The sequence below is a fragment of the Anser brachyrhynchus genome (assembly GCF_964034855.1).
Source record: "Anser brachyrhynchus genome assembly, chromosome: 6".
NCBI lineage: Eukaryota > Metazoa > Chordata > Aves > Anseriformes > Anatidae > Anser > Anser brachyrhynchus.
The window spans coordinates 28,762,477-28,778,713 of record NC_137700.1 but is presented as its reverse complement, the minus strand read 5'-3'; the positions used below and the strand labels follow the sequence as shown (position 1 = coordinate 28,778,713).

Genomic DNA, 16,237 nt, shown 5'->3' with positions numbered 1-16,237 from the left:
ACTAGCTTTTCCTTTCATTAATGTCTTTAATTATATGAAGCATTTCTCCCAGTTAATTACCTGATTTCCTATAAGATATGCCCATAACAAAATGTGGCATATATCCTAACTATGACTACAGAAACTCTGCAAAATATCATCTCATCATTAGATGCTTAAAACTAAAAGAACACAGTAGTCTTACAGGTTTCAAAAGTGACATTAGCACCTTGTCTGTTCCTTTTTTGTTTTGTTTTGTTTTTTTCTTCACATATAAAAAAATACTTTAAGTTCTGCTTGGTACTACAAAAAAAAAATATCTAATTTTACAGCTTAGATTCCAGAGGTTGGACTAGGTGATCTTGGAGGTCTCTTCCAACCTAGACGATTCTGTGAAATAAAAATCTGCAGCTTCCAACAATACACAGTATGACTTACAGAGTCAGTGCAAAAGCAAAAAAAAAAAGGTAGAGAAGCTAGTAAATTAATCCTAACACCTAACTAATACAATATTCCAAGCAAAAACAAATTTCCAAGAAGTTAAATGAATGTTTCAGCGCACATGTACGTTTATTGCAGATAAAAAAGCCTGGAAATATTTGCTGGAAATTTCCATTAGCACCTATCTTGCATTCAGATTACAGACACACAGCTACGACAATTTCTTTGGAAAAAAATACTGTCATTAGTGAAAAGCAATTACTCTAAGTATTTTTGTAGGACTAGATATAGAAAAATATTGACTTGCATAGTTTAGTTCTGTGTGCTGGTGACGCCTAACGCCTCCCCACATACAACCCCAGTACAAAATACAAGGCTGTCTGCAGAGCTTCTGGATCCATTTGGGAAAGCTTTTTTGATGCATGCTTTTAGGACTGAACAAAACCAATCAGCATTCAGTGAAGTTCAGTCCCCCATTTTTTCTCATCATTTAGATGGCTAAAGTTTCCAATCTTTCTAATCCTGTCCACGTGTTTTAGAGAAACCAACAAAGTCAACTATCAGCCAATGTAATCGTATGCAAAAATGGTAACAGCTCATCCCAACGTAAAGGAATACGCCTGGAGAGGCATCAGAAATTAGAGTTACAGATTTAACACACACACGCACACACACAAAGAAAAGAAGGAACAAAGATTGTTTTGCAATATTATATATATAGCAGGCATTATGAAGCTTCCAGTGGAGCACAGAGCTATTGTGAAGCAAATACAAAGAATCAACAGTTCTACCAAGAAAATCAGAGGACTGATTCAGAAAAGTCATTTTAAGATACTGCACAAACTTCTGTGCAAATATTAGCACACATTTATGTCTAACGGTACAGCTATGTACACGATTAATGTAAGACAACATTCAGCATGACATTAGTTATTATATATTAACTACTTACTATTAAGAGCCATAATATTATCTGTTCCTGGATGATGGAAGTTTATTCCCATACGCCCTGCAATGCAAATAAGAGCTATTTTTAATGTTTTATTTCAAAACTGAATGAATTTTGTTAATATTAAAAATTGCTAAAGGGGTAGTACAGTCAGGGTAGCCAAAACGTCCATCTACCGAAGATAACCTGCCAAGAACAAACATTTAAGACATTTAACACTGTACCTTTAATGTTACATACTTAAAATACTGAAAATCACAAAACAATGAAATAAATATTTCTTTAGTACATCCTTTTGGCTTTGTATTAGGAAAGTATTATATTCACCCTTTCAAAATGAGGCCTCAATGCTCAGCCCTTTACTTGCTGCAGTTATGTCATTTATAGTACTTCAAAGGCTTCAAATAAATACAGAATTACAAAAACACCACTTACTTGGTAAACATAAATCACTATTTTCCATACTACCTGTGACATCAGAAGCCCTTGAGTTAACAGATCACTGGAGACTGGGAGTGCTTACTCTGCCTTTGTATTCTTCTCTAAGAATCTGCCATCACTTACTATTTGAGATAAGTCACTGAGCTGGAGGGAGCTTTGTTCTGGTGGAGTACAGATGCTCCCCTGTACTTTGAAAAATATTTATTCTTGACCCATAACATGGGATCATCATATACAGCAGGTTCATCACAAAATTCAAATGAACTCTGCTGCTGGCAGTTTCCCAGAAACTAGAAAGTATCAACTTTAAGAGTTGAAAGGTGCTGAAGAAGATTTTCAATAACTTCAGGAACTGAGGGGTGGGAAAGAAAAAAATCACGCAGTACTTTGCTTTAGAGGAGACTGCTCTTACTGAGAAAGAATAGACTGAGCCAAATACGTGAACCAGCTTGACTACTGTTCAGATTAGTTTTAGTTTCTTAGATACTACTTAATCAAGCTGAACTGTTAGAAACATACTAAAGAAGCCAAAGAAACTTTGTAACGGGGCTTACTTCATTAAACCCCCTCCCACACACACAGTTTGAAAAATGTAAGTGATTTAGTCATTGTTTGGAAAATGATAAAAAAAGGATTATTATAGCCATGTAAACATTTATTTCAATTATAGACTTAAGTTACTTAAAAGTGTTGTAACCTATTTCACATGCTCCCTGTATCTTTAGATCTGTGGTGAAGTTTAGGAGCTAAGTAGAAGGCTCACGTTTATGCACTATGTTGGCATTCAAATATGGGAGCTTAAGACCCACTCGCTACACTAAAGCAGCAATACAAACCAGTAAGTTCCTCCAGTGTAAATCCTCTTCCCTACTACTACAAAACCAAATTTAACAAATACACTTTGAGAAAACAGAGCTAAGGCCAATCTTCTCCAACATTTTTAGCTCCTATCGGTAAGTTAAAGCCTTCTATTTCAAGTCACAGAGACTGCTGTGCTGTAATTAATACTCTTTCTGAACAGATGTAACAGTTTCAGCACACTTCTGAAACGAGAGTCACAAGCAGCTTAAGAAAAGCAAATAGATTTTCTTTACGTAGCAATTTTCTGTTCTTATAGAAAAAAATCCCCCCCCCCCCCCCCCAAGTAAGAGTATAGAGATGGAAATGGCACCTGCAGAACGGAGGGGGGCGAGAAGGAAGGCAAACAAAATTTCCGATTTACTTTCCAGCTTCCTGAGCAAAGCTTCTTAAAGAGATCTTCATTAACTACTTCAGATTTCCTCATTATAGACCTAATCTCCTATAGTTCACGATATATTTTCACATTAATCTGTCAGCGCAGAAACATTAAGGTTGTATTATTTCTGTTAGTATAAGCTTGTGCTAAAATATTTCAGAAATCTTGCCAAACTCACAGTAATTCCCTTTGCTTAACTGCTTATTTCATGAGCATGAGGTTACAGGTACTTTTTATTATTAGGACAAAAGGTGTATATAATCTACACTTGTAAATTAATACCTGTAATGGAATAAAGGGGACTGCTATGAAAGAAAATAGAGTAACATTTGAATGCATAATGCTCGGATGTGCTCTCCCTCTTCCTTTGCTAAAGCTGAAATTCTGCAGTTTGACCAGCTTCAGAAATAGAACCGTATCTGTGACATCTGGGCTGGGTTTTTTCTTCCCTCCAGGCAGTCACTGGACCAGGTGCTGCTTGCATGACATTTTGTCACCTGCCCTTGGCCTGCTATTTTTAAACTGTTCTTGTCAGCTATCTTTTAAGAGGAGCAGAAAATACAGAGCAGCACAGGCAGAAGGACATGGTCGCATACTGAGCTAAGCAGTAGTGGGGATAATTCTGTGCACCTTCAGAGGACCCCTAGTGCGATTCTATGGAGACAGATTAATGGGACACCGGCAAAGCACACTTGTATTAAAAGCATTCAAAAATGGACTGGTAATGCACCATAAATAAAACAAATAGTCACTCAAATTGTATAGCCGTTCAATATTAGCTACATCTTCTGAATATCTTGCTGTTTGAAACAAATTCTATTGAAAGAAAAAAAAAAAGAAGCCATGTGCAGATTACAAAGCTGCATAATTATTTAAGGAACACGAATGAAGCACAAAAGGTGCAATAAAACTGTGAAATGCAATTAGGAACATGCACTCCCAAGGAAGTATTTGGGTTAAACACAGAAATGACTACCAGAAAACAATCCTCGTTAGGGAAAGCACAAGTACGCTACCTGGACTTTTACAAAGTCCACAAGCACACATTTCCAAATACGGTTTTAATATGAACTCTCTAGATAAAATTTCCACTCTTCAAGAATCTGAAGCACAGGAGGAAGAATGCAGAGAGGTTACAGCACAGAAGTTACATACTCCAGCAGTTCACTGAAGTCATAAATAGGAACCCTTTCTGTAGCAACATCCCCAGTACTTGTACTCAGCATACATCTGCCGTTTTCAGTTTGCCTGTCTTGGTTTCATAGCTATCTACTGAATATATCTTCAATTACATACTTTCATAACACACACTTTCTAGGACTGCAGTTAGACTGCAACAATAATCACACTTACATAAGTCCTTTTCTTTCCTAAATAAAAAATAATAATAATAAAAAGAATCCAGTTGTATACTTCTTGCTTTTTAAACATTTCAGAGCATAAACAAGGTTTTAACCATTCTTGTATAGCCCAGGATAGTCTTTTGCGTGTCTTCTTATGTCAATAAATTCCTTAAATTCTCTCTCCTAACAGCATTTGGAGAGACTTTTCTGGCTGGACTTCCTAAGTTCTCTGCTGCATGTCCAATATGCTTATTATGGCAGAGCGCCCGATTCCTTCTTGGAGTACATCAAGCATGTGCATCTTCTCTTCTGTATTACACTGGAAATAAGAGGATGTTATCTTTGCTAAATGAAATGAATTCATGTTAAATACTTAAATTCAGTATCTTATTTTCTTAATGCATTAGTTTTCAAAGGCATTTCAGAGCCCTGTCTACACTTCTGGTCAATTTATAATTATCACTTCAGTCAGGTGGAAATGCTTTCACTGAAGATGAATTTAATTCTTAATAAGTTAATGTTTAAGCTGGTGAATATGTTTCTTGCCTCCCAATTCATCCAAATAATTTCTTTTTAAATACTCCTAATTAAGGTCATTGCAAAAGATCCACAGTCATATTTTGTCTGCCTTTGTCTACTCAGACCTAAGTACTTGAGCTAGGAGTTTCAGAATCCTTAGTTAATTTGTTCCTCCACCACTCTTCTCTACGTAGTATCTTGATATTTGCTTGCGTAGGGGTTCAAATAGTGCTGTGTCACCAGAACAATCTAAATCTAACTTATCTAATCCTAAAATACTCCCATTCTTTGTAGAAAAATATCATGATTTTGAAACAATTCAGAAATCTTTCTAGCAACTTAACGAAGTATACATTTCATCAACACATAATCCAATTTTGTAGAGTTGTCTAGATAAGTTTGAGTTAACAGTTTTAAGAAAGAATGTTGTTCCAGATATAATAAACATGAATATCAGGAATGGTTTTACCACTATTACAGGATTTTTGGCAACATCCAGTGCCACATTTGCCTATAACAGTTCCCTTACTCTCAACTCTAAAACACATTACTTTTAGCAGACATTCTTATGAGCACAATCTGTTCACAACTACATGTAAAACTGATCTTTGATTTCATCATTGTGCATATGTGCCTGTGTTACTATTATTTTCCTGTGGCTGAAACAAACACCAGTGATTAACCAGTTCCAGATCTGCAAGTAACATTTTTGCTTTAGGAGATTTCTGAATTGTATTTATTTTTTCTTCCTAAGTACATTATGTTTTTTTGAATTTGTGAAACCCTAATCAGATTCTGGATATGAACTTCACCCAGTGAAAGATTTTTAAGTTTACAGTTATCTATTTTCATCATTTTGATATTAGAGTTGACATTCCAAGGAGTAATGTTTACAGCTGGTTATATATCAAATAAGACTTGTTGCACTGTTACACCTCCTGGCATTCACTAAGATTGACCACTTACACCAATCCAGTAGCTGCAATTTGGCATGATATCTGCTATGAAATAGCCAAGGCAGCCTGCTTTTAACTGATCCTGAACTCACTGGGAAGGAGAACTTCCTCTCAATTCTTAAGATTGTTGTTGATATGAGTCACAAGTTTTGACTGAAGACTCCAGTAGCAAGGTCAAATGAAGCTGTCAACAGGACTAGGTCTGCTCTAGTTCCTTAATAATAATACCTCCTTGATGATTATCTCTTCTATCATATGATTTTGAAGCTGGTGCCAACAAAAGGCGTTCCGTACTGCAATGATTATTTGGATGGACAGGTAGCAAGTCAGATAGAGCAAAGTTTGGACACAGATGTGCAAAAATCAAACCAGGACCAATACTACCTCAAACATCTGAAACAAGAGTAGACCCCTGAATGCATATGGGTCCAAATAATTTACAGCAAGCACACGCACCCCTGGCTCAACATGGCCAAAAAGTGTGAAATGTGTGCATGCATGTAAGAGTTTAAATCATTTTTATCTGAATAAACCTTAGGCCATTCTCTCTTCCCACCCCACCCCCAATACAGACACCCGACACTGATACTGTACTAACTCAACAAATGTGCCCAAACCAATTTTAAAAGCAACAACTATGTAAGCCAAGGTCTGTACAGAGAATTATAAAAGTAAAAGATAACTCCATGAAGAACTTTCAGGGTTTCATCTGTTTGGTTGGTTGTGTTGTGTTTTTTTTTTTTTAAAGTTTATCTACAATTTGTTCACACCTATAATTTAGGCACCTATTTGGGAACCAGATATCTTTTGCACATTAACATACTCAGCAGAACAAAATACTACTGTTTGCCAGAACAAAAAAAAAACGGAGATCCATTACTGTGTTCTCACAGTATATATTATTACTGTGCAAATAGTTAGTGTGGCAATGGGAACAGAAGTGTGCAATTAGCAGCTATGAATATCAGTAACAAAGCCTGCTGATACTAACTTCTTCCCACCACTGACTACACAAGTATATGCCATCAGCAGAGAAAGCAACCTATAAAATAAAACACCATACACATTACAATGGAATGCATTCTTCTAAAGCCAATTGGATTGCTTGAATAAAACACAAAGGTCTCACATTTCAGTGGTGCAAACATTTTTAGCCTGAAAACAGTTATATTTTCAAAACATTAGTACCTTAAAAGCAAGACCTAATGAACAAAAAAGGAAATCTGGCTTTACCTATGAGGAGCAGACAAGGATGAGTACACAAATATACCCATTCTACATGCAGCTCTAGTACTGTATATGAAAATTGGTATTCTTACTGGGGAGCCCTGTGGGGAATAAAATCAGCCCCTAAAAAAGCAGATTTTTCCATCACCAGCCAGTATGAAAATATATAAAACCTTCAAAAGAGTAGAGAAGTGAGAAAAAAAAAAAAGGACAGTAAGGACAGTTCTCAATAGTACAATATAAAAATGGAAATAAAGAAATAAAGAGAAGGAGAAAAAAAAACATGCATCTGTATCCCCAGCTCCATTAAGAAAACAAAGGGGGAAAGGAAGAAGCAGCCCCGGTCCTGCTGAAAACAGATTCAGTAGGTCAAAGACAAGGACATGCTGGATGCTAGCAGCAAATTAAGAAGCACGGTCATACTACAGAATCATTGAGGTAAGCACTTCTTAAGTTTTAGAAATATGAGGTCTTTAATGGTCATATTCTGTCCTGAAACAAACATTAAAGAGGATTTTTTTGAATAAGGAGTGATTAAAATCCAAAGGAAACACAGTATGTTTCCTTTAAAAGGATTAGCTTGGGTGGCCTAATTTTACACATAAATAGATGTGCAAACATCTGTCTGCTCATTCTGGTTTTCATGTTCATTTACCAAAAGGTGTCTGATGAGCATCAGGATTTTAAGAAAGGCTGTTACAATGCACTTTTTCTAACAAAAGTATTGCAAAAAGCTCTGACTGGGTGGCATGCCCATTTGTAGGGCTGAGATGATTGCACTTGTTCTATTTGCATGACCTTTGTGTTCAGCTGCCGATTGCAAACAAATGTGATCATTCACCTTCACTTTTCTCAGGTCATGTGGCAAACTTACTGCTTTGCTTACAAAAAGCTTATGAACAATTAGAGCAGAACAAAATCCGGTGGCATGCACTAAAGTTAACTGAAGATCAAGATGGAAAGCAAAGGTCCATTCTATATGTAATACCATATTCTCTAACTCACATAATCTTCAAACACTTTGGCAAACTTCACAAACACGTTAGCCAAGTTAAACATAAACATGAAATCTTTAATTTGACTTAGTTTTCACATGACCTGATGCAGTCTTTACAATAATTAGCATGTAGCAACCCCAACAACTTCAGTTTTCTATTGTGCAAATGTACGGGTAGCATTCAAATTAACTATTGAAAATCAAGATGAAATGTCTTACCACAGATGCTGTTTCTACCTCTGAACTTTAAATTTGCAGTTAAAGTCTCAGACAATCTCAGAAAAACAAATGCTAACATAACCAAGTGTGTTCATTCTACTGAAATAGTATCACATAATTAGCACATATTTTGTTATGTATCCTTCTGCAGTTTGATATCCAGTAAAATTAATTCTAACATAGCCTACTCTGAAAGTTCTGCTTGTACTTGTTGTCTCCAAATACTCATACTTGAAGATATGCCACACCAATACTATAAAAACCTCAGAATTCTTGCTTACTTGGGGATTTGCATATTACAAAGTTTGTTTTCAGTCTTACTTGGAATAAAAACCAAAAATTACAGTTATCCACCATGACAGTAAATTTAAAAAACACATATTTCAGAGGGCTATGACTTCCCTCCTCAATTTCATATTTTGACTCAGTTTCATGACCTGTCAGTAGCACATGTGCATAGCATATGATCTAACACAGCTGAAATATTTTATTTAATTAAAAATAGAACAAAGGCAGCTGCTAGTTACTACTGATCAAAATATTTTTTATAGATCAGAATGCCTCTGTTTGTGTTGCAATGCAATAGTTTGACACAGATAAACACGTTGCAACAGTGATATATTACACCATAGACATGAGAGACTTTGATGTAGGAAAGAGATGTTTTAGTCAGTAATAAGCAGCAGCTACCCATAGTTATTCTGATAATTCAGTTTTGCCCTTACAGTTGGTATGTAGGACATACATACCAACAGTATTGCAAATATATCCTTCCTAAACAAATCTCTCCTCCATGTTTCGGTGGCGTATAGTATATTTTATTTCCAGCTCAGAAAATAAATAAGATGTGCAGTTCAGGAAAAGTATCGTAGAGAAATCTTGCACACTTCTGCCATGTAGGCTGGTTTATGATTGACACAAAACAACCAGATGCACTTGGCCATATACAGTAATTCATCTTTAACTAGAAGAAACATATAGCTTTCCTTGCTGTACTTTTTTCCTCTTTTTTCCCCCTCTTTTTTTTTTTAGTGGAGAAAATGATTTTTTTGTATTGACTGAAAGAGGGAAAAAGAAAATGTTGAAACTTGTCTTGACAGCAAAGGAAGCAGGTGAGGAAATCTGCCCAACTGTCTTGGATGAGACTTCCTTTTAAAGAGTTCACAGCCTTCACACAGCTCCCAGACTACGAGGACAGGAGAGAAACAGAGCAGGGTATTTCTATCTGGCAGAAAAAGCTGAGGCGGGGGAGGAGAATCAGTTTCAGACAGAAAAACAGTAAGAGCTGACACTGAAAACCTGCCAAGACTGGGCTCAAGATAAATTGCAACATAGAAGGATAAGCTCCTAATTTATCTAAGTCCAGAATCCTCCAAGTTAGATATCAAATCTCTCTTACAGCATGAAACACCCAAAGAGAGCTAAGTGACCCTAGCTAGAGAGGACCAAGCAAGCCTGCCAATCAGACTGAGTCCGTACTCTGTCAATACAAGTAATTCAATATTGTCAGACCGAGGATCATTTTGTTTCTGCTGCACTAAAATCCTTCCATATTTCTCTTGTTCCACACTTGAAACAACACCAAAAAAGCCACTAAATCACATGCCCTCTCAAAGCCAAGTGGATCATGCTTTAAAAAAAAAAAAAGTTACCTGCTTCAGTGACCTTGGAATAAACTTGATTTTTACAAGTCACTTTGTCTGATCATACATCAGATTCAGAGAAGGCATGAAGCTTCAACTACCATAAACAAGACAGACTTCCTTTCACACTCCTGAACTTCTCCCTTACCCACACTGAACAGAGCAGAGCACAAGGAACTGACCGCAATGAGAAGAAAGCAGCAGCATTACAGTTTGCTCCTTATGTCAGAATCTTTTACAGTTAACCCTTCCATTCACACTCGAATCGAGATCCCATGCTCTATAACAATTATTTTTTGTCTTAAGGACCTGTTAAGATGTGAGGGGCTGCATATGACAAGAGGGGCTATGCGTCAAGCAACGTTACAAAATTCGGATAAATCACACGCAATATTTCACTGATGAACAAATAATATACAGAGTACTTCTAAAAATAAGTATTTACTAAAGACTTTGTTGCCGGTGGCAAGCTGAAATAATCCTGAAATAGCTGCGCTGGTTTTGTAACGTGCATTGCATGTTCTAAGACATGTACAGCTTTTGCTAGAATATTGAAATCTTTGTGTTTTCAAAGTCAGAGTCTTCAGTACTCATCTTTTCACCCCTTCCATTTAAACATTTTGAAAGTAAATATTAAAGCTAATAAGGCCAACTGACTTGTAGGCATTGTTAGCTAAAATTGAGAAAACAAGGCTTGTTTACCTCATTTTTTAAACTGATGTGTATGTGTTTGGTGGTTTTACTTCTGACCTACAAAAGAAAACTAAGCAAAAAACTAAGAAAGGACAGTCACAGATGCTAGAGGAAGGGAAGATTTAAAAGGGAAAAACACACCCAATTTACTATGAAAGAAAGAGGAGGTAAAGTGAAGAAGTAGCTCAGGGTTGCTTAAGATAATAAGATTCTAGAACTAAGAGTTTTAATTTAGCACAAGAAGCATTCACAGAGGAACATCTATGAGAAACTGAAAAATCCATCTGAAGTGTACAAATAGTATACTCGGAAAGCTTACAGATGAAAACAAATGAACATGTGGTAATGGCTGGAGAAACAAGCAAAACCAAGTAGAGTTGATCACTTATTTTCTCAAGGTGATTACAAACTGAAATGTGCAGATACTGTAAGGGGCAGAGCCAGAGGAGAGTGGGATAAATAAGAAACAAGTGAGTTTATAAGCCAAGGTGAAGTGAAATCGGAGGGATGGCAGCTGAAAAGCTCCCGTATCTGTAGCATGGGAAAAGGAGAAACTCGGAGGTACAGGAGAAGCGTCAATCAATTTTAACCAAAAAGGCACCAATGAAAATGCGACAGGAGAATGATTTAAGAAGTGGATCAAAGTTTGCAGATTTATTTATTGACAAAAAGGATTCCGTTAAAATAGTACTGTAGATCTATTTAAGTCAGAGGAAAACAGCAATTCTAGGAGGGGAGAACCATGTCCTGGGACAGCCACTCCCACGAATATCGCCAATCACACTGCCTACTGTGAAAACGGGAGTGGAGGAAAGGGCACGCCAGGTCAGGCAAGGCTGGAGGTTAGCAAAGTCAGCCCTGTACTTGGAGGGAGGAGGAAAAGAAAGCAAGGGAGGAATTAACTACACCAATGGAAAAACAACAGCTGGGCAGAGATGGAGAGAGAGAAAACTAATAGTAAACAAGAATTCTCCAGAAGTTACTGGTCTGGGAGCTGGAAGCAAGCTAAGTAGCAAAGCAGAAAGGCCAAAGCAGGGGAGAAGCACTGAGAAAATACAATAGTTAGAAAGAGCACATTCAGTGAGTGACAGAAACATTTGTAAAGCTAGCAGTCCTACTGGCAAATGGAACAGATCAACTCCAACTTGACAGTTAATACCCAGCTCCTCGGTTTGATGCTTTGAGCAGAAGGAAAACAGTTCCTACTGCTTTCAAATATCTCCTTAAACTGGTCAGTCTCCTACACAAATTGATAATCACCATAATATTTTCACCTCCATGAGGTTATTGTTTTGAAAAAGATACTTTGCTTGGAAAGCAAGGAGATATTTAATAAATCCAATAATCTCATGTTACCTCAGGCTTTGAGGTATCTACAAAACACCAACATTACATGGTGTTATGGCGCTGCTGCACGTGCCACCTGCAACACTTCGAGGGCTATCTCAGCTGAGTATTGGAAACCTTATGACAGAACGCGCCAAGGATACAACAGAATTAAGTATGTGTACCCATTATTATTTTATGGGCTAATATAATCTAAAAGCTTTTAAAAACTGTTGTTAAGGGACATTAATAAAAGTATAAGCAAAATTGCTTGTGTGATTTTAAGGTCTTTCTTCTAGAGTAATACAATTTCTAATCCAATCTTCCTCATTTTTTTCATTCTCAGGTTCATATGAAAATTCAATCTTTAAAAAAGTGAGTCTCAATTTGTATATTTAAATATGTACCAAATTAAAAAACACAGAGGTTTAACTAGGATATAATCAAGTTAATAGGGCACAATGAACACCTAAATCTGCCTAGTAGTAATTTGTTGTTGTGGTTTGTTTTGTTTTTACTTTTTTGTTTAAATGGACATAGAAAATACCATTCATATTAAATGTATATTTAATATGCAGCAGAAATCTCAGTTTTGTGGAGCTAGGCCTTTATAAGTTTCAGGTTAACATTTATGTTGTAGGACTATGATCAGACTAGAGACGTGACAGTGTCTCTTGCTATTTTAAACAGGTGAAAAATGGTTAAATACACAGAAGTATAGCACAGGAAATGTTAGGATAATTTGGAAAGCCCAGGTTAAAAGAGCTAAGAGTACAGAACTGAACTTGGAATTATTGTAAAATCTCTGTACCCAGAAAGATGATGAAAGAGGCACATGACCAAGAAGAAATATTTTTCCACAGATACTATTAAACGGGAAGGGAAACAAATGAGGTAACTGTCACATCAGAAAAGTATGTATATATGTAGTTGCATCAGAAGAGCCATACAAAACAATTTCTTCTCTATAGGTTCCAGTGTCCTGATTTCTTAGGGTTTGGGAATAATTTTTAGCTCAATGCTTCCCTTGCATATGGCTTACTGTTAGCTTCAGTCTTCAAAGTAAAAAATAAAAATAAAAATAACAGCCAGTGAGCAAGAATGTGTACCTATTTTGAAACTTAACCAAAGAAAGATTAAGACAGAGGACAGTGACAGTCGATTAGGATTAGTTATTCATTGAAAAGCTTCCACAACCTTTCACTACTCCATATCATTAGTATTAAAAATAGTTTAATCTCCAATGCTGCACCTGGTAGAACAAATACAGTTCAGTAGCGTAAATAGTCCAACTTTCCTAGCACTTAACACCTAATAGTTGTTGGCTCCCATTAAAAACATGAAATCCAAATCAAGAAACACATTTAAAAACAAACCTTAAACAACTGTAGAGAGTAAGTTTGATACTGTGGCACTTTTAGAACCTTGTGTATTAGCTGATGATCCATAAACACAAGTAATATTAACTTTGAACAAGACTTTCAACATAACAATTGGACTCCAGTTGCACTGCACATTTTCTGAATTGAACAGTGCAAAAAAGTTTCAGAATCACTAGTTTTTAGATAATATTATGATTGTGCGCATATACCAAGCGTGTACATATTTCATCTTATCTTCTAACAATAGAGGTGATTAGCTTAAGATGGGAAAACAGAAGTTTTGCATAACTGACAACTCATTCATTAGCAAAAAATTCATAGCAATACTGAAAAGCTGATTTTTGTTTAAAAACCAAGCAAGCATGGACATATGAATATTCCTAACCTGTAAAATGATTCCTCCACATTATATCAGCGAAACTCATTGGTGGGCCACTGGGAGGGTAGTGTTTACCTTTCAGAGGCTCATGATCAGTCCTTATCATATCCATTAAGGAATTTTCCAAAGAGTGCAAGTTAAAAGTGTCATAGGGCCTATTCCGGTCCTAAAAGAAAAGAGAAAAAAAGGAAAGAAAAACTGTTTTAGAATAATCATTTTCTAACACAGGCTCATTTCTTATTTTCCAAAACTCCAAAATAATGCAATTCTACTTTTCTTCTTGATAGAACTTTTTATGTTACAAAAGAGATAGGTAAACAGAAACCTATAATTGTTTAAATAATACCCTGTGTTTTATAACTGTTGCTATCACCATAACAGCCAGACACTGACGTTTTTCAACACTTCTGAAAATATACATACAAACAATAGATAACTGGAAACATTAACATTCAAATAAGTTAGAAATACAGCAATATTAACTGGTACACTGGAGAAATGAAATTGTTTCAGAGTTCAGAGATTTTTGTTTTACAGCTTCATCTACTGCCTTGTGTTGTCACAGTGCTACCATAACACAAAGCAGAAGCAAGCAATGCTCAACAAACCAGCAGGAACATTTATCACAGAAAGTACCAAGTAATTTTTCAAATGTCTACCATGAATCTCACAGTTTTAAGGAAAGTATGGTAGAAGCAAGACAAAAGAAATCACAAAACAGGATATGCAACACTTTCAGAAGAGGGTGCTCAAAAACCCGACTAAAGGTTTTTTTGTATTGTTTGCAAGTCTCATCGTTACCTTGCTGCAGTTCATCTTCTGTTCTTACGTAATTAGAATGAAAAAATAAAATAAAAAACACAACACTTTTAACACGCCTATTAAAATAACCACTTCCAAAGTTCATGAACGATGTTACAGTGTGAACCAAAGATTCACTGATCTCTCATATCTGGAGTGCTGTGTGCAATGTGACAGCATAACAAAATGGTCCCTTTGTTGGAGTCCGCTTTTAAAAAAAGACATTAATTTTCTTATTCTCCTCATTATCATTAAAAAGTAAACCGTAAGTATGTACAAGATAAGTTTTTTCTTTGTTCTCTGTATTATGCTAAAATTAATAGAATCTCAGCTCTGCAAACTGAAACCTTCAGCATCAGGTTTATGCCCTCTAAATTCCTGCAACAATGTTTTCCATATGCTGGTTAGAAGATAACCTTCTTGCTTAAAATTATAAAATTCAAAATCCTTAGACCAGGAGCAGCAGTATTCATAGGTCTTCTGCAGCTGCCGTACAAATGCCAACATTTGCAGGCTACATAAAAAAATGCACTTGTTCACCTACACAAATGGATCAAATATATGCATGTAAACACATTGCATATGAAATAAAATTTATGCCCAGGAAATCTAAAATAGATATTGGAAAAAAAAAAACACAGGTGTTTTTGTTTTGTTTTCTCTGTTTTTATCTAACACAATACTTCAACCCAATGTTTGGCAACATGCAGTAGGTTAGAAAAATTTGTTTCATTTCATATTCTTAAAAGAAACAAAGCCAGATTGAAAAGTATCACTTAAGTGAAAAAAAAAACCATTCCTGTAATATATTAATAACTTGATATACCGCTCAAAGTAAGAATTTCAGTAATTTTTTATATTTGTTTCTTTTAAGTATCTTATTCTGTACTGTGATTAGGTCAGGAGCTCAAGTGTTGCAAAACTGAACTATGGCATCTTTTAGAAGAGAAAATCCAAAAGCAACTATATAGCTTATATCTACACAACTGTACTACCAGAGAGTTTAGCTGGCTAAGCCAGGGCAGATCTGTTAGGATGAAAGATCCTTCTAACCTTAAGGGGAATACAAACCTGTTATATATTTTCAAGATGAAATTAAATCTACATTGGACAGAGGAAGATCAATTTAATCAAAACGCTTACCGAGGCCCTTCATCAAGTTAAATCAAGGAAATGCAGACAACCAATTTTTACGAGTATGTTGTAGTGCGTACAGAAGTACACTGCATACTTGCTGTAGATTTTGTAGAGTTGGTGATAAACAAATGAGAGTGAACAATCTAGCTCATAAGTGAAAAAACTACTACCATTACTCTCAGAAGCTTTCATTTCATTAGAAATTTCACTTCAGTAGCAACTCATTTGTAATCAGCCCATTTGAAGATTATTTTCTAAATTCAGTAATTTCTTACAAAAAGCCTGGTGCTCCTGCACACACACACACGTTTCCTTATTTCTCAGCATGAACAGGTTCTCCTGGTTTGGTGAACTGATACTGTTCTATCTCCCAGTTTTGCCTTTTGCATTGTTTCATCAGACTACCGATCTGCTGCCAAGCAATCCCAACAATGGAAACAATTCACAAAGGTTCCCAGCAGCACATGAAAATGTTGCAAGGAGGTTCTGGGACTAGAACCACAGTCAGAAATCAAAATATAAACTACAGAATGATAAAGCAGACTAAAAAAATTTGCAAAAGCAGTTT

The 16,237-nt window shown here is 35.9% G+C and overlaps 1 protein-coding gene across 15 annotated transcripts in view; it reads right to left on the bottom strand.

Moving 5' to 3' along the window:
* Nucleotides 1–16,237, bottom strand: part of CPEB3 (cytoplasmic polyadenylation element binding protein 3) — a 93,919-nt gene that overhangs the window by 50,366 nt on the left and 27,316 nt on the right. For 8 of the 15 annotated variants that reach the window (XM_080596487.1, XM_080596488.1, XM_080596480.1 and 5 more), the window contains exons 3-4: nt 13,738–13,897; nt 1,373–1,429 (exon numbers count right to left, since the gene is read on the bottom strand). In XM_080596487.1, coding sequence (XP_080452613.1) covers nt 1,373–1,429; nt 13,738–13,897 — 217 coding nt within the window. The remainder of the gene's footprint in view (nt 1–1,372; nt 1,430–13,737; nt 13,898–16,237) is intronic. The other 7 variants (XM_080596481.1, XM_080596484.1, XM_080596489.1 and 4 more) reach the window with 3 other exon arrangements.